At 59.5% G+C, this 21,587-nt stretch overlaps 3 protein-coding genes across 8 annotated transcripts; 2 read left to right on the top strand and 1 right to left on the bottom strand.

Annotated features, from left to right (window-relative positions):
• The first annotated feature begins 1,804 nt into the window (after window positions 1-1,804).
• Window positions 1,805-7,429, top strand: SV2A (synaptic vesicle glycoprotein 2A). Its single transcript, XM_068995282.1, has 12 exons — window positions 1,805-2,384; window positions 3,303-3,483; window positions 3,594-3,745; window positions 3,822-3,955; window positions 4,349-4,438; window positions 4,640-4,750; window positions 4,839-4,927; window positions 5,215-5,379; window positions 5,478-5,611; window positions 5,852-6,055; window positions 6,434-6,593; window positions 7,164-7,429. Exons 1-12 carry the CDS (start codon window positions 1,805-1,807, stop codon window positions 7,345-7,347), a joined length of 2,184 nt encoding a protein of 727 aa, XP_068851383.1. The 3' UTR covers window positions 7,348-7,429.
• A 1,435-nt stretch (window positions 7,430-8,864) lies between these two features.
• On the bottom strand, window positions 8,865-10,240 carry BOLA1 (bolA family member 1). The gene is made up of 2 exons (XM_068995161.1): window positions 10,161-10,240; window positions 8,865-9,546 (listed from the first exon to the last, which is right to left on the bottom strand). Exon 2 carries the CDS (start codon window positions 9,534-9,536, stop codon window positions 9,123-9,125), a length of 414 nt encoding a protein of 137 aa, XP_068851262.1. The 5' UTR covers window positions 9,537-9,546; window positions 10,161-10,240; the 3' UTR covers window positions 8,865-9,122.
• A 2,809-nt stretch (window positions 10,241-13,049) lies between these two features.
• Window positions 13,050-16,008, top strand: HJV (hemojuvelin BMP co-receptor). 6 transcript variants are annotated; one of them, XM_068995309.1, is made up of 4 exons: window positions 13,050-13,455; window positions 13,843-14,016; window positions 14,186-14,688; window positions 15,080-16,008. In XM_068995309.1, the coding sequence occupies exons 1-4, from the start codon at window positions 13,389-13,391 to the stop codon at window positions 15,704-15,706; spliced, it is 1,371 nt and encodes a 456-aa protein (XP_068851410.1). In that variant the 5' UTR covers window positions 13,050-13,388; the 3' UTR covers window positions 15,707-16,008. The 6 variants fall into 6 exon arrangements, with proteins under 6 accessions (XP_068851410.1, XP_068851413.1, XP_068851412.1 ...); XM_068995312.1 differs by having other exon boundaries at window positions 13,053-13,455; window positions 15,134-16,008; XM_068995311.1 differs by having other exon boundaries at window positions 13,054-13,455; window positions 15,098-16,008.
• The last annotated feature ends 5,579 nt before the right edge of the window (window positions 16,009-21,587 follow it).

Genomic DNA, 21,587 nt, shown 5'->3' with positions numbered 1-21,587 from the left:
GCATAGATCCCTGGCTCTGCTCGGATGCGTGGCAGGAGGAGACGGATCCATACCTGATAACCTTGTCCAGGGCTGTCCAACGCCACGACGGGGCTGCAGGGCCAGCAGCATGTTCAGCCCCCCGACGGGCATTTTTGGGGACCCCCCTGGCTCCTGCGTTTCGGGGACTGTGGTCCGTGGGATTTCTGGATTTCTTGTGGGATCAAACCCCTGATCTCATCCAGTGCTGGCTCCTGGCATCAGCTTGGCCGCTCAAGGCTCCCTGGTTTGTACAGCTCTCTGTCATGGAGCCAGCAGTGACCTTGCTCCCCAGCCCATCCTCTTCCTCACCGTGCACCCAGCCTCTCCCTGCTCCCCCATTCCTTCTCCTGGCCCCCAATACCTCCCGGTCTGTGGAATGCCGGCCCCACATTGGGAGGTTCTGAAGGGAGCTGCAAGCCTGGCTGGAGCAAAATGACCTTGGTCATGGATCGGCCCCTTCCAGGGGCCTCACAGGCCCATGGGACCCCCAGGGAGGGAACTGGGGTCTGCCCCCAGCCGGAGGGGAGGATATGGGGGGAATTTGCCATTTTATCCTGTGAAATCACCTGCCTGGCTCCACTCAGGAATGGGGGCCCATGCTGTGCCGCAGCCCCCCTCCTTCCAGGGTTTCCAATGGGCTAAATTTAGCGTCCCCGCGTGCCCTGTCCCCTTGCTTGGGCAGGGGGGGATACATCACCGGCTGTGTCCCTCTGCCCACAGCTTCTTCCCGCCTCGCCGGTGATAAAAATAGCGCTTGGGGGGGTCACGACGGCCCCTGCGGGTGGAGCAGCAGCATCGGGCTGGGGGCTGCAGGTCCATCCCTGTCACGAGCTGAGCTGGGCTCTGTGCAGTGGGTGCAGGGATGCTGGGCTGGGGAAGAGGGAGCGGGATGCCTTGATGTGAGGGGACAAGGAGATGCCACCCCCAGGTATCTGGATGCCCCTCTCCTTCCCCAGGGCTGAACCCCAGGGGAGTTGTGGTATCCCCAGCCCCCCTGGGCTGGGTCAGCATCTGCCGGCGCTGGCATCTCCCACAGTAAATCCCGCCTGGGAGCTCCCGCAGTGAGCGTGGCCTGGCACACGTGGGTCACTGTCACTCAAGGGACCCCCCCGAGGGATCCCCTGAGGGACCAAACCTTGAGCCACCCACCCGGCGCACTGGCAGTGCTGGGAGGGCTTGGGGACCTCCATGCCCTTGGGTGCTGATCCCTTCATCGCCCCTGTGGTGCCCAAGGAAATGGGGGGCTTCAGTCCAGACCTGCTGATGGCCTTGTTTTTTGGGGTGACTCGCAGTCCTGGCGGGATGGAATGGGGACACTCGGGGGCAGGCATGCCCCTGATGTCCCCCCCAGCTCCCTCTGTCCTTTGGGATGAATGCAGAAGGGATGGATCCAGGGGGGCTGGGGGGGTCCCAGTGAACTGTGGGAGCTGCGGTCCTCCAAGTGAGGGGAAGGGGCCAGTGTCTCTCAGCCTGTCCCCAGCCCCCTCTGCGCCCCGTGGTGACCCACCTGCCACTTCACCGGGGGGTCTCCAAATCCTCCTGTTTCCATCTGAGACAGAGACAAAGTGCAAGGTGGGATGCAGGGCCACTCCCATCGAAACTCAGCCCTGGTTGTCTCCGGGCTTCCCAGGTCCAGGCCGGCATCCAGGGTCCTCCCACACCCCCTCCCACGGATGGGTAGCGCCGTCACCCCTCTACCCGCACCCCGGGCCTGAGGGCGCAGCCTCCGACGCAGAAACCTCCCCCCTCCACCCCCGGTGCCCCGTCCCATCCCGCCGGCACCATGGACGAGTCGTTCCGGGACCGGACCGCGTTCATCCGCGGCGCCAAGGACATCGCCAAGGAGGTGAAGAAGCACGCGGCCAAGAAGGTGAGCCGGGGCATGGACCGAGTGCAGGACGAGTACACCCGGCGCTCCTACTCCCGCTTCGAGGAGGAGGAGGACGACGAAGACTACGCGCCCCAGGATGGCTACTACCGGGGGGGCGAGGGGGCCAACGAGGAGGAGGGGGTGTCCAGCGATGCCACTGAGGGCCACGACGAGGAGGATGAGATCTACGAGGGCGAGTACCAAGGGATCCCCCGGCAGGAGTCACTGAAGGGGGGGGAGCGCCTGGGGGCCGCGGCGGCCGCCGGCACCTTTGACGACAGCGAGGGGCAGCGGAGGAAGGACAGGGAGGAGCTGGCGCAGCAGTACGAGCTCATCCTGCAGGAGTGTGGCCACGGCCGCTTCCAGTGGACCCTCTACTTTGTCCTGGGCCTGGCCCTCATGGCTGACGGCGTCGAGGTCTTCGTGGTGGGCTTTGTCCTGCCCAGCGCCGAGAAGGACATGTGCCTCTCCGACTCCAACAAGGGCATGCTGGGTGAGGAGAGGGGCACGGGGTGCAGGTAGGGGGATATGGGAGTCATAGACAGGGGAGAGTCACGGGATCGGGGACAGTCATGGGGACAGGAGGATCAGGGCGACATGGAGGGGCACTGGGAGATGTGGAGAGATGTGGGGGGTGTCCCATGAGGGATATGGGGATACAGAGAGACATGTAGGATGTAGGGAGGCACGGGGACACATTGAGGGGCCAGAGAAGCACAGGAGGGTGGGGGCACAGGGAGTTGGGGATGTAGAAGGACATGGGGGCTCAGGGAGATGTGGGGGGTTACAGGGTCTATGGAAGAACACAGGAAGAATTGAGGGGCGATGAGGCCATGAGGTATGGGGTCCAGGAAGGGATGTGGGGACAAGGAGGGATGCAGGACCCCCTGGGCACAGGGCTCCCACCATCCTCCTCCCAGTCCCACACTGCTTCCCAAGTGAGCAATGGCAAGGGGCAGCTGCAGGGAGCGAGCTCAGAAACTTGGGCTGATTAGTGGATGCTGAGACTGGGTTTGGGGGGCTGTGGGTGGCTTTGTTTGATGGCTTTCCCCCCTTCTCTGTGATGCCCACTGGAGCTTGACACCCTCCCCCAAATCCCAGGGGATACCAGTGCCCCCCATCCTTGAGATCTGGCAAACTTGGGACAGGGGGAGGGGCTGGGTGTGGGGGTCCTGGGGGCACATCTGCCCCCCATGTCCCACAGTCCCCGAGCAGAGCAGGGGGACAACCCCCACCACCCATTCACAGGGGATTCTGTCCCCTCCCTTCAAGGGGACCCAGCGTCTTGAGGAGAGGGTCCCTGCCTACCCCCCACCCCCAGTGCCGAGGATGCTCTCCCTCTGCCAGGTGACTCGGGGTGCAGGTCCTTGGGTCCCCTGGGACTGACCTCGCTGTGTGTCCCCCTCCCCAGGACTCATCGTGTACCTGGGCATGATGGTGGGCGCGTTCGTGTGGGGCGGGCTGGCCGACCGGCTGGGCCGAAGGCAGTGCCTCCTCATCTCCCTCTCCGTCAACAGCGTCTTCGCCTTCTTCTCCTCCTTCGTCCAGGGCTACGGCACCTTCCTCTTCTGCCGCCTGCTCTCAGGCGTGGGGTAAGGGGGGCCCAGCCACGGAGGGACCCCCAGAGCAGGGGCTGATCTCCCCCTGTGTGTGGTGGGATGTGGGGCGGGGGGTGATGCCACTCCCTCCCCTCCATCCCCAGCATCGGCGGCTCCATCCCCATCGTCTTCTCCTACTTCTCGGAGTTCCTGGCACAGGAGAAGCGCGGGGAGCACCTGAGCTGGCTCTGCATGTTCTGGATGATCGGGGGCATCTACGCTTCCGCTATGGCCTGGGCCATCATCCCCCACTATGGTAGGAGCCCTGGGCCGGCGGCGCACAGGGGGTGTGCCAGGGCTCGGCCCCACTACCATGTCCTGTCCCTGTCCAGGCTGGAGCTTCCAGATGGGCTCCGCATACCAATTCCACAGCTGGAGGGTCTTTGTCCTCGTCTGCGCCTTCCCCTCGGTCTTTGCCATTGGGGCGCTCACCACAATGCCCGAGAGCCCACGCTTCTACCTTGAGGTGGGGGTCTGGGAGGGCATGGCTGTGTCCTGAGGGGAATCTGGAGTGCATCAGGGACCTGGAGTGGAGGGTGGCATGACCCAGGAAGGGACACCCAGGTGGGGGACGGAGATGGGGCAACCCAGACAGGGATCCCCAGGGGGGCCTGGACAGGAAGCCCCACATGGTGTTGGAGAGGGTGGAACTGGGCAGGAACCCCCAAGTGGGTGATGGGACCCAGCCAGGGACCCCAGAGGGATGAGGGACCCTGAGGAGGTGATGAAGATTGTGGAGGGATCCCCAGGTGGGTGGCAGGACCCAGGTGGGGAGTGGAACCCAGGCAGGGACCGCTGATGGGGTGGTCGGGGTTCAGGTCCAGGGTGTCCCAGGGTGACCTGTCCCTGCCCTTAACAGAATGGGAAGCACGATGAGGCCTGGATGGTGCTGAAGCAGGTCCATGACACCAACATGAGGGCCAAGGGCCACCCCGAGAGGGTCTTCTCGGTAAGGACCCCCCAGGGCTGAGCCCTGGAGTCCCCAGCAACCCAAGCGAGGGTGGGGTGTCCTCCAGGAGCAGGGGTGCGCTTCCCACCTCCGGGAAAAGCACCACCTGTGAGATGCAGCACTGTTGTAACAGGTGGGAAAATGGAGGCACAAGGTGGGGCCCTGGTGCTTCCTGGTGTCCCCAAACTGTCCCCCCTACAGGTCACCCACATCAAGACCATCAAGCGGGAGGACGAGCTCATCGAGATCCAGTCAGACACCGGGACATGGTACCGGCGCTGGCTGGTCCGATGCCTCAACCTGTCCCAACAGGTGTGGCCAGAGCTGCCCAGGGGTCCCTGTGCCCCATGTGCCCCCTGTCACCTCCCATGTCCCTGTCATGTCCCATGTCCTTCCGCAGGTCTGGAGCAACTTCCAGCAGTGCTTCGTGCCTGAGTACCGGCGGGTGACACTAATGATGATGGCGGTGTGGTTCACCATGTCTTTCAGGTGCTGCGGGGTGGGACCGGGAGGGAACTGGCAGCACTGGGCTGGGAGTGGGACAGGATGGGACCAGGTTAGGAAGGGATGGGATGGAGCTAGGCAGCACTGGGTGGGGACTGGGAGCACTGGGACAGGACTGAGATGGACCCTGGCAGCACTGGGTGGGACGAAATGGAACAAGTATCAGTGGGATAGTACAGGCTGGCCCTAGGAGTTCAGGGCTGGCTCTGGGAGCCCTGGGCTGGCACTGGGAACCCCAGGTGTGTGGTGCCCGCTCACCCCTGTCTCCGCAGCTACTACGGGCTCACCGTGTGGTTCCCAGACATGATCAAGCACCTGCAGAGCATTGAGTATGCATCGCGCACAAAGCTCTTCACGCGCGAGAAGGTTCGGCACTTCACCTTCAACTTCACCCTGGAGAACCAGGTGCACCGTGGCGGGGAGTATTTCAATGACAAGTGAGTGAGGGAGGGCTGAGCCTGGGGGTGCTGAGCCTGGGGCTGCTCAGCACAGGGGTGGGGGGCAGGCAGGGCCTCCCTCCCGTCTCCCCCTACAGGTTCATCGGGCTGAAGATGAAGTCAGTGACATTTGAGGACTCGCTCTTTGAGGAGTGTTACTTTGAGGACATCACCTCCAGCAACACATTCTTCAAGAACTGCACCTTCATCTCCACCGTCTTCTACAACACAGGTGGGGGCACGGGATCCCAGGTGGATGGAGGGAGTGACCCACCAGGGTGGCCCCCAAGGTGTTGATGGAGATGGGAGTGAGACACCAGGTTGGAGGAGGGTCAGGAAAGTCCCCAGTGGGATGATGGAGTTGGGGTGGTAGAGGTAATGTGACCCACCAGGGTGGTCCCCAAAGGGGTGGTGGAGGGCCAGGCAGGTCCCCAAGGAGACGGGGTGACCCCATGGCCCCCTCTCCTCCCAGATCTCTTCGAGTACAAGTTCATCAACAGCCGGGTGGTGAACAGCACGTTCCTGCACAACAAGGAGGGCTGCCAGCTGGACTTCAGTGATGACAACAATGCCTACATGATCTACTTCGTCAGCTTCCTGGGCACTCTGGCTGTGCTCCCTGGGAACATCGTCTCGGCCCTGCTCATGGACAAGATCGGCCGCCTGCGCATGCTGGGTGGGCAGCGGGATGGGCTCGGGGCGGCCTGGTCTGCCTTTGGCAGGAGGGTGGGCAGGGGGGTCCTGGAGGTGCCTTCCAGCCCAAACCAGGCTCTCGATCTTCTTGACCCACCTCCCACCTGCTGGGTCACTCCATCACCATCACCTTTAGGGCACTACCCCGCTAGGTGACCCCACCTCCATCACCCCTTCGGGGACCTTCCTGATCCTCCTCCCACCTGCTGGTCACCTCCATCTCTGTTGATCTCTTGGGGACTTCTCTGTCCCTCCCAGTGGGTCACCCCCATCTCCTTCCCCCTTTGGGGACTGCCAGCCCCCCCAGTCCCACCTCCTGTCTCAGTTTCCCTGTGCTCTGACGTGTGCACGTGTCCTCCAGCCGGCTCCAGTGTCATGTCCTGCGTCAGCTGCTTCTTCCTGTCCTTTGGGAACAGCGAGTCTGCCATGATTGCGCTACTCTGCCTCTTTGGGGGGGTCAGCATTGCCTCCTGGAACGCGCTCGACGTGCTCACCGTGGAGCTGTACCCCTCTGACAAGAGGTGGGGGCCTGGAATGGAGGTTTTGGGTGCATGGAGTGAGGTTTTGGGTGCGAAACCAAAAACTGGTTTTGGGTGGGAAGTTTCGATTGCCAGGTGGGAGGTTCTGGGTGCAGGGTGGGAGCATTTAGGTGTGGAGGTTTTTGGGTGCCAAGTGGGAGGTTTTGGGTGCTGGGGGCAATGTTTTGGGGGCCAGGTGGGAGAGTTTGGGTTCTGGGTGACACGTGGAGTCCTGCTCAGGAAGTTCTGGAGGTACCAGCTGCTGGGTACAGGTTTTGGGGTGCTGGGTGTCAGGTGTGGGTTACCAGCTGCTCGGTACCTGTTTCTGGGTGCTGCCTGCCAGCCCCAGGCTGCTGGGTACTCATTTTAGGGTGCTGGATGCACATTTAAGGGTTTTGAGTTGCCATTTTGGAGTGCCGGGTGTCTGTTTCAGGCCTCCAAGTGCCCATTTCAGGCTTCCAGGTGCCTGTTTTGGGGTGCCACCTGCCCTCTGCAGGTGCCCCCCGAGGCTGGGTACCCTCCCCTACCCCCGGGGGTGCCCCCACCAACCCCAGCCCTCCCTGTCCTCCCCAGGACGACGGCGTTTGGGTTCCTGAATGCGCTGTGCAAGCTGGCGGCCGTGCTGGGCATCAGCATCTTCACATCCTTTGTGGGCATCACCAAGGCCGTGCCCATCCTGTTGGCCTCAGCCGCGCTGGCCCTCGGCAGCTCCCTGGCCCTCAAACTGCCCGAGACACGGGGGCAGGTCCTGCAGTGATGGGGGGCTGGGGGAGAGGGACCCCCTCCCCGGGGCACCCCCCAAATCCAGCGTTTCCCCCCCTCATGCCCCTGGGATTAGTCGCGTTAGACACTGTGAAACGTCTTCTTGGAGCATTTGGGATCTTTTTCATTTGCACTTGGACCCCCCCTCCCCCAGATCCCCCTGTACCCCCAAAACCTCCCCAACACCTCAAACTCCCCCCAACCCCCCAAATGCCCCCCCTGACTCCCCAACCTCCCTCAACCTCCAATACCCCTTCAGCCCCCCAATTTCTTTTCTTGGTGTCACCCCCTATGTGAGTTGCTGCTCGTTCCTGGGGGGCTGTGGGGCAGGATTTAGGGGGGCCCAGGCATCGAGGGGGGAATGACACAGGCCCTCTGCACCCCCATATCTCTGTGCATCCCCCAAATCCCTGCGGAGCTGAGAAGGAGGAGGATGAAATCTCTGGGTGTGGGGGGACCCCTGTGCCTCATTTTCCCCATCCCTATGGAGGGCACCCAGCAGGGTCCCCAAAACATCCACAGATTTGGGGGGCACTTGGGGTTGGCCTATTGGGGAGCAAGAGCCCTTGGAGTGCCTCAGCAATGCCTCGGGGGGCACAGGATATTGGGGTGCAGGTCCCTTTGGGGGGTGCAGTTGGGGGCGCAGAATCCCCTCGGGGCTGCCTGACAATTTTAGGGTGCCCCCCATTAAAGCACATGCCCCCCTTCCCCCAGGATGCCCCCACTTTTGGGTGCCCAACTTTCAGGGTGTAAAGCACAGCCCCCCCAGCAACAGTCCCAGCCCTTGGTCTCATTTGGGGTGCAGCAGCAGGGGACCCCCAAAACTGCCAGTTAGTGATTTTTAACTGATTTTTAAAGGATTTTCCCTATGAGAGGGAGGCTGGTGTGGGTGAGGGGGGGGGCGTGGGCGGCTCCTTGCACCCTCTTTTCCTCCTCCCAGCCCCTTTCCCTCCCTGCATCCCCATGTCCCCCCCCCCCCCCCTTTTAACGCCTCAACCACAATATTCCCCTGCACCCCATTTTACCTCCCCCCAGCCCAAAACCACCAGCGGTTTGCAAAGCACAAACAGCCCCTACCCCCCAAAAAATCGGGGTACAAGGGGTCCCCAGTGCTGTGCCCTCCTCAAAAGAAATCGGGGTTCAGGGGGGTCCCAGTGCTGTGCCCCCTCAAAACCTGGAGTTTGTGGGGGTCCCCCATGCTCTGCCTGCCCCACCCAATCAGCCCCTCAGGGCTGGGCAGGATTGGTCAGAGCCACCCAGGAGCCCCCCCCGGCCCCCAGGCAGCCCCCTCCCATTCCAAGCAGCCCCTGTGTGCTTTGTCCCCTCCTCGGTGTAGCTCCTCGGTCTTTGGGGCCCCCCGGCCCCCCCGTAGCTCTGTCGTGCTGTGCTGTAGTTTCAGGTGTTTGTAAATTAATTAAAATGGAAAAAACATCCCAAAAAAGCACAAAATTACCCAAATCCTCCCTCCCCGCCTCCCCCCTCCAGGTTCTCCAGACTCAGCTGCCCCCAGAACATGTTTAATTGAATTTATTCGGACATTAAATGGGGGGGACACCCCAAAAATCCCCCCCCCAGGGTGAGAACACGGGGGTGGTTGGGTGGGTCCAGGCTGGGGGTGATATGGGATGCGGGGGCTGAGCATGATGGGGGGGGTGTGTTTCACCCCCATTACTTCTTTTCCCCCCCCAACTCCAGGCTCCATCCGCTGCGCTGACACTAGGGTGGGGGTCCTGGGAGTCCCGTGCTGTTCCTGGGGGGCTTCCCGGGCTGTCACTGCTGCCCCGGCGCCTCCTCCTGCTCCTCCCTGTCCCCGCGGCGTCGCTCCCGCTTGGAGCCCCCCAGGCAAGGGGGCGCGGGGGGGGCGCGGGGGTCGCTCTGCCACTGCTGGGGGGTGCGGGCGATGACCTGCAGGGCGTGCAGGGGCCCGGCCAGCTCCGCCCGCAGTGCCTCATGCACCAGGCGGTGCCGCTGGAGCAGGGGCAGCCCCGCGAAGCGCCCGCTCACCACCAGCACCCCGAAATGCGTCTCGGCGCCGGGGGGGCCTCCGTGGCGGGGGGAGTCGTCCCGCACCTCCAGGTGCGTGGGCTGCAGGGCCGCCGTCAGCTTGGCGCGAATGGTGCGGGCCAGGGGACCCCCCGCGCCCCCCATGGCTCCCCCGGCGGCCGCCAGAAGGGGACCCCGCATCGGAGAAGGGCTGCAAGAGACGGGGAGATGTGGGGAGCTGCAGGGAGGGAGGCACTCCCGGTCCCCCCCGCGGCCGCGAGGCGACGATCCGGCATCGGAGGAGTTTGAGGCGGATGTTCAGGGGGGCCGAAAGGGAGAAGAGGCTCGAGGAGGTGGCAGTGGGGGGGGACCGGGATTGAGTTTGAGGGTCTCTGGAGGATCCCACCTCGAAAATGGGGATGGCGGGAGGGGGGGACATGGAGCAGCACGGAGGGATGACGGGGGGGGGACGGGCTCTGCCGGGTCAGCCCCTGTTACTGGGGACGGTGGGAGGAAGAACAAGGGGGTGCCGGGGGCGGTGGGTCTGAGGGAGCCCTGCGGGCCCAGCTCCCGCCCCGGGGTTGGCGGAGGGAGGCGCGGGGGGTGTCCCGGGGAGCCTTCGGGCTCGGAGCTGGGGAGGGGTCTCAGACGAGGAGAGAAGGGCCTGACCCCCCTCAGCCCCCCCCAACCCGGGGGCGCACCCAAAGCCCCTTACACCGTGGAACCCACGTCGGGCACCCCCCGATCCTCCCACAGGACATCCCCCGGGACCACCACATCCTCCCGTACTCCCCCGGTTTCCCCCGGTCCCTCCCCCGTTCTCACCGCCCGCTCCGCTCACGGCGCCCGGGGGAAGGGGGGGGGCAGTCTCCCCGCCGCCGTCACGTGACACCCGCGGGGCTGCGTCACATGACCCCCTCCGCCCAATCCCCGCCGCGACACCCGCGGACGGACAGGCCCCGCCCCCTGTGCGCCGATGCCACGCCCCCTCACTGACCCCGCCCCGCTTTGTCCTTATATGGCGTTTGTGGGCGGAGCCAGAGGCCGCGGGGGCGGAGCCACGCGGGGAGACGAGGGCGACATGGAGGGACACGGGGAGCACAGGGAGGGGCACGGGGGGACATGGAGGGGGAATTGGGAGGGCGGTGGCGAGCGGGACCCGCGGACAGGCGGCTGCAACACCCACTCCCACCCGCGGACGGAGAATTCACGTGTCGCGACTGCCCCGCGGCGCTGCCCCACCGCACCCGCTGCCATCGCTGCCGGCTCCGCAGGTGCCTCCGCGTGGGAATGCGCCTTGGCGCCTCGGGTTTCAATCCAGTAGGAATCATTGCATCGATTTAAAATCCCCAAGTTAACCTTCAGCAAAAGGCAGAGAGGCAGATTACAGGAAAGCCATAAAATTTCTATGCAGTAAGGGCAGGAAGACGTCACTCTCGGGGACTGGAGGGATGCAATTTCCAAAGAGGAACTGGAGGTCGGGGTTCTCACCAGATAGTGCCCCAGCTTTTCCAAGTTCATAATGATTTTCCTTGTTTTATCCTGATTTTTCCATATTCGCCCTAATTCTTCCATATTCACCCTTATTTTTCCATATTCACTCAGATTTTTCCAGCATCGCCCTCATATTTTCCAGACTCCCTCTCATTTTACATGTTTCTCCTGATTTTTTTCCAGGTTCGCCCTGATTTTTTCCCAGATCATCCTTATTTTTCCAGGTTCACCCTTATTAGTTTTCCTAAAAACTAAAAGAAGGTTTGGTTTAGAATTTTTTTTTTTTTTTTTTTTTTTTTTTGGTACACGGGAAGCGGGGGACAGGCAGGAATGGGGGAGGTCCAGGCAGGAGAGTCCTGCCAGCCTCGCCTCAGCCCTGCTGCCACTCCTGACGTGCCGCTGCCACCTCGTGGTGTTGCGTCCCCGCTGTCCCCGTTAGCCCAAAGAGGCGAGGGGGGGCTGCTGGTGGCCCGAATATCCCGTGGGATCCACCACCCAGCACGGCACCATTGGAGACCTCTCGGGGTCTCCCCACAGGGCTCAGGAGTGTCCGTCTCCACCTGCTCCCGGATTTTTTTAGCCCCCAGCTGCCTGGTCCCGGAGCAGGTGTTTGGGGATGGGATTTATCCCCGTGCCAGCATCCTGGGAGCGGCTCAGAGCGGTGGGATCCTGTGGGATTTCGGTTGCACCTTTGAGCCAGGTGGTTCCTTCCCCAGCCCTCTCAAGGTCTTCTCTTTCCAGGTGTGGGAATAAGAGACCCGGTTCTCCCAAAATCAGTCCCTCTCCAGGACCTCCCAAGCTCTCCAAGGGAGGGGGAGGGAAAGCTCTGGAATGAGAATCCCAGAGGAGAAGTGTCACTGGGCACCACTCTCATCTCCATGGGTTTTCCTGTCTCCCTGCTCACAGAGCCAGGAGGAGAGTGCTCACCTGCTGGGGTGCACACTGCCAGGAGCTGCTGGAATGGGAGCCTCCTTGGATTTCCAGCAGCACTTTGCACTCCCAACCTGCTTGTTTCTCCCAGACCCCAGAGAAACCTCAAGACGGGCAGCTCTGAGTGGTCCACCTAGGACTCCATGCCCACCTCACCCACTGCTTGTGCCTGCGTTTGGGAAGTCTTGGCTCTCCCTGCCTTCTCCCTTCCCCTCCCCACTGGAATTCGCCTTTTGGGATCAAAAATCCTACCGGCTATTTTTAAAGTGCTGCCGGAGCCCACTCGGCTCCCGCTCCCAGTGACAGATCCGCCTGTCAGAATCTTCAGCTGTTTTTTCTCCCTCTACTCCAAGCCTGGGTGGCAACAGCCGGGATTCCCTCCTCATTCCCACCCGGAGCTAGACCCAGGCCAGGGACCAGGATTTTCCTCTGGAGGGTCCAGGGGGATTTGGTGCCCATCTCGTGACATTTATCGGGGTAAGTGGAGTGCTGGGATCCTTGACAGAGGTGTGGGGATGGAGGCGTGGGATTTATGCCAAGCATAAGGGAAGAGTGCATCCTTTGGGACTGATTGTGCACATGGCCCATCCTGGAAAGAAGTGGGATCCACTCTTCCAGCTCTCTGGAAAATGCTGCTTTCCCCAAATACTTCTCTTCCTGCCCCAATCCCAGTGCTGTAGCTCTCCTGGGCTCAGGTGGGCACAAGGCTTTGCTCCCTGCAGGGCAGACCCAGGAGTGGGAAACAGCAGGAACTTGGTTTAGGAGGCAGAAGGCTTTCCTGAATGTGTTCCCAAAGGGATTTGTGGGTGCTGGAATGCTGAGGGACTTCCCATCCCTGTCCTCCTCCATGGCCTCTGGAATGGACCTGGAAAATCCTGGTGTGGACATTCCTGACCATTCCTCCTCCCTGCAGGGAACAGGGGCTGGTGCAGCTACTTCCTGCACCTGTGCAGGTGGGATTTCAGCAATGCAGCCAGCATGGTCTGGCGGTCATCGATCCCTGGGGACACTGGCCACCAATCCCTGGGGACACTGGTCATCGATCCCTGGGGACATTGGCCAACTTTGGCCCGTGCCATGTTTGTGTTCCGGACTTGGCTGTGCCCCAGGAGGGGAAGCTGTGAGAGAAAATACTGGAAAATACCCCATTCCCTATTGGATGTATCCCACAGGGAAAAGCACAGTGCTTTTCCCCAGGGACTCACTCCCAGAGGTGCAGGCAGAGGGTTTCCAAGGAGGAAAACCCATAGAGCTCCAGGGAAGCTCCCATGGGGGACGTGACCCCAGAGTCCCCAGGGTTTAGGGGCTCCCACCTCCTCCTGGAGCTCCAGTACCCCACCTTCTCCACACTCCGGCTGTTGTTCCCGGCTGGATCAGAGCCTGGCTAAATTTAGGAGGATCGATTTCAACCCCCGCCTCTGCCCTGCAGGGGAAAGGACGGAGCAAAGGTGGCCAGGGACGAAGAGCCACGGGGGGCTCCATTCCCTGGCCCCTGGACAGGCTTCCAGAACCCCGGATTTTATCCAGCTGTGAGGCCATGGAGGAGCCCAGGGAGGGTGGAATTTTCCTGGGTCATCCCATGGGTCTCTCTGGCTGTCATTTGGGGTAGAGCTGGTGACAAGGACACCCATGTGTCCCACAGGGAATGAGCTCCCAGTGCTGGGAGCCAGATCGTTTCCTGAGGAGGCTGATACAGGTGAGTGGGGCAGTGGGAAAGCAGGAATGAGGGTCCAAGGACATCACTGGCAGCCAGGGATGCTTCAGGCTCTGACCCCACATGTGGTGTCCCCAAAGTGAGGGAGGAGCAGAGGGCTCAACAACACCATGAGGAAACAGCTCAAGCAGCATCAGGGGAGGTTTAGGTTGGATATCAGGGAAAATTTCCTCATGAAAAGGGTGGTCAGGCCCTGGCACAGGCTGCCCAGGGCAGTGGTGGAGTCACATCCCTGGGAGTGTTCAAAGCCGTGTGGATGTGCCACTTGGGGGTTGGGGACAAGTGGTGGCCTTGGAAGTGCTGGGTTGGACCTGCTGGCGGCTGCAGGGCCCCTCTTAGTCCCGTCTGCTGGTCTCTCTCCAATCCCAGCTCTGGTTCCAGAGGAGCTGCCGAATGAAGCTGGGAGCTGCTGGCGGGTGAGAGACCCCCCAAGCTCTGCATGGATGGGAATGGGGAGACCTGCCCGCAGTAGGAGCCCAGGGCAGTTGGAAAACTCCAGCCTCTTCCTCCAAGCTTTCCTGCTCCTTCTCCTCTGCAGGCATGGTAAGGATCCGCATGGGCAGAGCTGCTCCCTGTATATACCAGGAGAAAAGTGCTTCCAAATCTCCATGGGAATCTGGAGCAGGCTGCGTGGTGGGAGGTGGTGGGAGGAGGAGAGGCTGCCCTTCCCCACCCCATCCCCTCTCCCAGGGAGCCGTCCTGTCTCCCCCAGTCTCTTCCCAGTGCAAGATCCTACGCTGCAACTCGGAGTACGTGGCGGCGACGCTGCACCTGCACGGCCCTGGCCGTGGTGCCGCGTTCTGCACCGCACTCCGCTCCTACTCCCTGTGCACCCGGCGCACTGCCCGCACCTGCCGTGGGGACCTGGCCTTCCACTCCGCTGTGCACGGCATTGAGGACCTCATGATCCAGAACAACTGCTCCAAGGAAGGGCCCACGGCCCTGCCACGGCCCCGGCCCCCGGCCCCCAACCCCCAGGGCTTCGAGTCGCTCGACATCTGTGACTACGAGCGGAGCTTCCTCTACAAGCACGGCCGCCCCCCTGGTTTCCAGCACTGCGCTGCCTTTGGGGACCCCCACATCCGCACCTTCCACGATGACTTCCACACGTGCCGGGTGGAGGGCTCCTGGCCACTCCTGGACAACGACTACCTGTTCGTGCAAGCCACCAGTTCACCAGTGGCCAAGGGGTCCAACGCAACAGTCACCAGCAAGGTAACATTGGTGCACAGGCTGGGCAGCAAATCCAGAGTCAGGGCACCTCCTACACTTCCCAAAATCCTTGGAACTACTTCAACGAAACCCAGGGGGGATGAAGAAGGAGGGACAACAGTGGGGAAGGTTGTTGAGGGGACCTTCAAACACTCCTGTCGCTGTCAGGTGACCGTGTGGTCCATGGGGTACCTGGAGGAATCTTTCTGGGTTTGGCTCCACCTGAGTTTTCCATTGCTTAAATGGTGTTAGAAAATGAAGGAAAAAAGGAAGGATTGTTGTTATCCCAAAAGGACTGTGGCAGGGATGGTGTGGAGATGGATAGGTGGGGTGGGACCTGCATACCCTGAACACCTGGGATGGGGACATCCCCCTCCTGCCCTGCTCCCCACAGCTCACCATCATATTCAAGAACATGAAGGAATGCATTGACCAGAAGGTCTACCAGGCCGAGCTGGACAACGTCCCGGCGGCCTTCCAGGATGGCTCCGTGAACGGGGGCATGCGTCCGGGTGGGAGCAGTCTGGTGATCTGGGAGCGCAGCCCTGGCCGGCACGTGGAGATCCGTGCCGACTACATCGGCACCACCATCGCTGTGCGCCAGGCCGGCCGCCAACTCTCCTTCTCCATCCGTGCTGCCGAGGAGGTGGCCCGGGCCTTCACGGAGGAGCAGGACCTGCAGCTGTGCGTGGGTGGCTGCCCCCACAGCCAGCGCATGTCCCGCAGCCCCCGTGGGCGCGGCCGTGTCCCTGCGGAGACAGCGCGAGCGCTCTGCCGGGAGATGCTGCCCGTGGAGGATGTCTACTTCCAGTCGTGCGTCTTCGATGTGGTGACCTCAGGGGACACCAACTTCACCATGGCAGCACATGGGGCGCTGGAGGATGCCCGGCTCTTCCTGCCTGATGCTGAGAAGCTCCACATCTTCCAGGCTGGGGGAGGCTGCCCACTCATCTCTCCGTCGTTCCTCCTCCTCCTCTTCCTTCTCCCGTGTGGACTTTGGGCTGTTTTGTTGCACTTTTAACCCCTGCTGGCTCTGTGGGGAACCCGTGAGAGCTGCTGGCTCCAAATCTGTTGCTGCAGCCAGGAGAGATGCCTCACCTTGGAGGAGGTGTCTCCACAGCCACAAGGAATTGGAGACCCAGGAGAGGGGAGAGATGAACCCCTGGTTTGTGCCCACTGGTCTCACATGGATGGTGCAGCTCTTCCCAGCTCCTCCCCTGCAGGCAGATCCAAATCTTTCTGTTCAATTCTGATGTGTTCCTTTTTCCCTAAGGATGTGACATTGCAGTGCATCAAAGAAAAATAAACCCCCTGGGTTAGAAACCCCCTCTGTCCCTCAGAGCCTTTCCATAACTCACTTCCCACCTTTCTCCCCTAATCCAGCAAAATTCCACTCAGGAACCTTACAGATCCAGAAATAATGGACTCAAAGCCCAAAGCCCAATTTTTAGCAGTGAAAAAATGTTTTTTTTAATGGATTTGGGACCCTTCACTCAGCTGCTCCCAAAGCAGAACAAGGCCACAAATCAGTCTGGGGAGCATTGTGATCAAGAGGGAGACTTCTGAGTAGAAATCGAAATCGGCTGGGTTTGTCCCTATGCTGCTCTTCCAGGATAAATAACAAGTGGATCTCCAGCAGTGGGAGCTGTGGAGCTTCAGGCCTCCTATATCCCAGGCCACTGTTGCTATTTTTTCTTGTTTTCTTGGCACCTGTTGTGGACTCAATTTAGCCGGGTCTGGAGTTGGGACCAGTGTCAGGTTTCAGGGAGGACAAAACACCCCTCGGGAATTCTCTCCCTTGGGCCCAGATTCTCTGTCACTGCTCAAATCCAACCCAATCTGGAGCTTCTGCTTGGAAAACAGAATTCCTGATGGCAAAGACCCAGCTGGGCACACAGATGGGCAGGGTATTGCCCCGTGGAAGGTGCAGAACTACAGAGGGGAGGGCAAATTTCACATATTTCAGAGGATTTCAGTAAACCAGATGGGGTTCTACAGGAGAAATGTTTTCCATAGGGAAGACTTTCTTTTATTTTTAATAAAGTATTAAAAACTTGGCCATCCCTGTCCCACAGAATTGCAGGAAGGGCTTGTGGAGATGGGGTAAAGGGATTTGCAGCCCCTCCAGACATGGTTGCAATCCCTCCATCAAGGGAGGTTCTACAATTCACATTTCAATACATCCATGGGGTTTTCTTTGTCTTTATTCTTTTGTGCCAAGAGCACAAAGAATACATAGGAAAACATTTCATGGATATCATGGTAAATTCCCCCTTGGATGGGTGCTCGGAGCACACAGTGACGAGCGGGAGATCTGCTCCATGTCTTTTACCCTGCTCCCAGTAATCCCCGAGGGGTTTGACATTAAAGGGGTCTATTTTTGAGTCCCCATTTCCTGTCATCTGTCTCTCCATGTCTTTGGGTGGCAGTGGCACATGAGGATAATAATAACTCCTTCCTCCCCTGCTCCTTCGACTCTGGAACCTTGGGTGGATGAAATAAAGCAGGAGTGAGGAAAGGAAAGCAGGTTGCTTCCTGATGTGGAAGAAACACATCCCTGTGAAGAAAATCATCTGGGGAGGAATAAAATCCTCTGTGGGGGGAGAAAATCTTCCATGGGGCTAAAATCCTCTGTTGGGGTAAAATCCTCAAGAGCAAGGCTGGTAGTGCTGGAGTTCCTGGTAGAAATGGAACCAATTTGATGATGCAGAACCTAATTGTCCTTTAGTTTTTGGCCAGTGGAGCCAATCAACAAGAATTCCATGGGAAAAGGAGGGTTCCCAATGGAAATGGAATTTCCCTCCTCCTGAACGGCCCATCACCCACACCACCAGGACTGGGCCTGGTGCTTTCCTTGCCAACCCTTTCTCAGGAGTCACCTCTGAAATTTAGAGCGCAGCTCCCAAATGGAACATATCCAGGAATTCTGGAGACCTGCCCCTGATTTGGAGAGCTCTGGTTCCAGGTTTGAGGCTCGGCAGCTCCACCTGACTCAGAGTTACACCAGGAGCTGCCCAGCATGGACACATCCTCTGACAACTGGATTACAACATGTGGAAGCTGTTGCTGATGAATTATGGAATCATTAAGGTTGGAGAAACCTCTGAGATTATTAATCATTAACTTTCCCACAGCACACCAGTGACCCATGTCCCCAGGTACCCCATCCACTTGTTTTTGAACACATCCAGGATGGTACCTCCACCATTGCTCTGTTCCAGTGCCTGACCTCCCTTCCCATGAACACAATTTCCCAAATATCTGACCTAAACCTTCCCTCGAGGTCTCTTCCTCTGGTCTGGTCCCTTGGGAGATGACCCTGACACCCCTCCAGCTCCAACCACCCAGGCTGGGCACCTGGATGCTGAACCACCCAAAGTGGGCTGGATGGAGTGGCTGAGGTGGTTTCTAGCAGGTGACATCAGCCAGGGAGGGAAAGGGTCGATCCAAAGTCCACTGACGTCAATGGAAACACGCTTGTTGACATCAACAACTTGGATTGGCGCCGATGTTCTGCTCCTTTATTCGGGGCAGGGGCAAACATCTCTTCTCTGCCTCAGCATGACTCTGAGAGGCCTCATGTCTCCCTCATGCTGAGGAGGAGCAGTGTGGATTAATTTGGGAATGGGCCAGGATCAGCCCAAACTTGGCACATTCCCCCCACTTAGACGGACCCCTGCCTGGCTACGGCTCAGGTTTGAGCCTCTGCAGGGTGTCCAGAGGAGGTGGTGGCCCTGTGAGAGAGGGAGATGGTGGCCCTGTGATGGAGGGAGGTGGTGGCCCTGCGACGGAGGGAGGTGGTGGCCCTGCGACGGAGGGAGGTAGTGGTCCTGTGACCTGCTGTGACACCCCCATACCTGCCCTGACCAGAGCCAGAGCTGCAGCCTCACCATGAGCTGCTTCGGGTGGCCCAGGTCACCTTGCCCAGGGAGTGTTGGCCAAAGTCCCCTTCTCCAGGAGACAAGACTCTGTGTCACAACAGGGTCCATCCGAGATGCAGACGCTCAGAACACACCTGGGACACCATCCCTGGAGGCGTTCACAGCCAGGAAAGTTCACAACAGCAAAGAAATAAATAAATTTTCCTCCTTTTCAGCAGCCAAGACTGCTCCAAGGCTGTGAGTGAGAAATCCAGCCTGGGGAAGAGAGGTCTCCAGAGAGACATGGATGGATGGATGGATGGATGGATGGATGGATGGATGGATGGATGGATGGATGGATGGATGGATGGATAACTCTCATCTGCCATTCCGGGGAAAGCCTCTAGATGTCCGCAGAACCCAGCCCATGGGAAGGGCTCCAGCACAGTCAGAGCTCCAGAGCCTCTTCCTGTCAGAGCAGATGACTAACACGAGGCTTTCCAGACCCAAGATCTGAATTCCTCCTTGTTTACGGATGGCTGAGCTCTTCTGGAGGCTTATCTCCCCCTCCCTGCTCCAAACACACCGTCTGGGCAGAAAACAGGGGAAGAAATCCCACATGGACAAAGAACCGCCAGGCAGGGGGAGCTTCCACATCCCAGTCCCCAGTGAGAGCTGGAAAAGTAGGACTTCAGGGGGAAAATCCTGCATAGCTGAGCATTCTCTCCTCCAGGCAGGCACTGAAGACCTTCTCTTCCACCCCCAAAGCACTGCTGGGATTTAGGAACTGACCCGGCCCTGTTCTGGAGCCTCCACTCTTGAAAATCCCGGGCTTGGGACAAGCAGTTGCTTTCCAGGAGCCGTCCCAGTCCCATAGCCCCTTGTTTTCCAGCTGGGCTCTATTCCCAGTGTTCCCTGTACACAACCAACCAGAGGAAATGCCTTTTCCGCCCCAGCTCCCAACTGCACACCCGGGACACTCTGTCCCCACGCTCCAGCCATTGTCTGGCCCTCTCTCCCCCCTCCCAGCCTGGAATATGCTGGAAGGGACCATATAAGGTGAGAAACATGGAGCAAACAGCCCACAGAAGCTGCGGGGCTGCCAGCACCCTCCAGCTTCCCAGTGATCCCAGCTGGATATTGCTTGTCCGATAGAAAGGACAAAGGCCAGGCTGTCACAGGAGCAGCGTGGCTTCTCCTGGCAACCAATCCCGATAACCCGGAGCAGAAAAACACGGATCTTATCAGTACCAGGAGCTGTGCTGGCAAAAACAAGTCTGTGCCATGCCCAATTCCTTCCCCGGGACCCACCCGGAGTTCAGTGAGTCACCTCAGGGCCCATTTTCTCTACGGCTTTGGAAGTGGGTTATTCTGAGGCTGTTAGTCACGCTGTCCTGGCCATCCTTCGCCCCTGGCCAGGAGATCTGGGAAAAGCCATGGATCCAGCCACTCTCCCTATCCATCCAGCCACTCTCCCCATTCCATTCAGCAGTGGAAATGAGGGTGGGGGATCCTCTGAGCACCACGATCCCACGGGAAAGCAGCTCAGATGGGGATGAATGCCTTAAATAACAGTTTAGTGAGAGCAGGAGGTTCTCCCTGCCCAGAACTCCTGGAGATTTCTTTCCTGATTTTCTTGTTTTTGAAGGAGATTTGACATTGGGAAACTGCTTTTCACAAGTGAAAATCCTGCACCCGCTAGATCCATCCAGGGGTGCTGCTGGTGTGAGAACATTTCCTGGAGCAAGTCTGACCTCCGAGGGAATTCCAGCGGCAGAGAGTAGGGGGGGGGGGAGTGGATTGCCATCGGATGGAGGTCAGGGGGGGAAAGGGCAGCACTGATTGACAAGTCTAGAGGAATTTAGAGAGGATTCGGGATGTGGAACATGCCTTGGATCATATCCTTGACAAGTTCCTTGGCATGGGGCTCCAAGGCCCTTTGGCCTTACTGGAATGTGTCTAAGCAGCCCTAGGCTGGGGATGGTTTCCTTGGAAAGGCACACACCAGTGGGAACTAGAGAGGGAGAGCCTAAACATGGCTCTGACGGGAAGGCCAGCACAAATTGAAGGGGTCGAATATCCCATGTCAGGAAAGGCTGGAAAAAGCTCCCCACCTTTCACCAAATTAGAGCAAATCCCTAATTCTCCATTAACTCATCACCTTTTTCCTAGTGGGAGACAATGGGGACCAGAGGAAAAAAGGTGCAATTCCTCCATTCCACACCAAACCACAGAATAATTCCCTCTCAAGGAGGAATTCTGTCCTGTGGTTTGGCAGGAGAACAGTTTATGCCCCACGGTTTATCCGGCGCTTTATCGGTTTATACGATCAGGTGTGAATTAACTCCGGGGGAAGGAGGCAATGGAAGGGCAGGAAAAGTGCCAGGAACACTCGGACAAACAACCTCTGAAGGACAACTCCCAACAAAAACAACCTCCCTGTTCCTCTTTGGGGTGGGGAGTTCCCCATTTCCATTGCTCCACTGCTGGGTGACTCCATGAACATTGTTCTCCTGTTTCCTCTGCTCCCAGCATTTTCCTGAGCTAGGAAAGCACCAAGGGCTGGGAAAAGAGGAGGAAAGAGCCAGCGCCTGTCCTGGAATAATGCTGATCCAGGCAGTGAAGTCTCCTGGAGGGGTTGGGGGAGAGGCGAAATGCTGTCCCACTCCTTGAATCCCAGCTGGAAGGCAGGGCCGCGGTTTATGGAATGGATGTAGGTGTTTGCTGCACCTTGGATCAATGTTTGGGAGGGATATTTTGGGGAAGAAGGAGTGGGAAGTGTCCCCAAAACAGTGGGAAGCAGCAGAGGGGGTAGGAACGCTCCCACAAACACACCAGAAGGAGGGAGGGAACCCCCGAGGTCAGGCTTTGATCCTAAACCCCCAAACTCACCCTTATTTACCCCAGATAATGGGGGGAAGTGTGTTTGGGGTGAGAATACCAGTGAGGGGGCTGAGGAAACCCCTCAGAACCAGTTAAGAGATTCCTGGGGAAGGGGGCTGTGGAAAGCAGCAGAGAGAGGAAAATCCTCCCCAGAGGAGT

Source organism: Aphelocoma coerulescens, chromosome 25 (genome assembly GCF_041296385.1).
Source record: "Aphelocoma coerulescens isolate FSJ_1873_10779 chromosome 25, UR_Acoe_1.0, whole genome shotgun sequence".
Classification (NCBI taxonomy): Eukaryota; Metazoa; Chordata; class Aves; order Passeriformes; family Corvidae; genus Aphelocoma; species Aphelocoma coerulescens.
The sequence above is the reverse complement of the archived record's forward strand: the minus strand, read 5'-3'. Positions and strand labels throughout refer to the sequence as shown.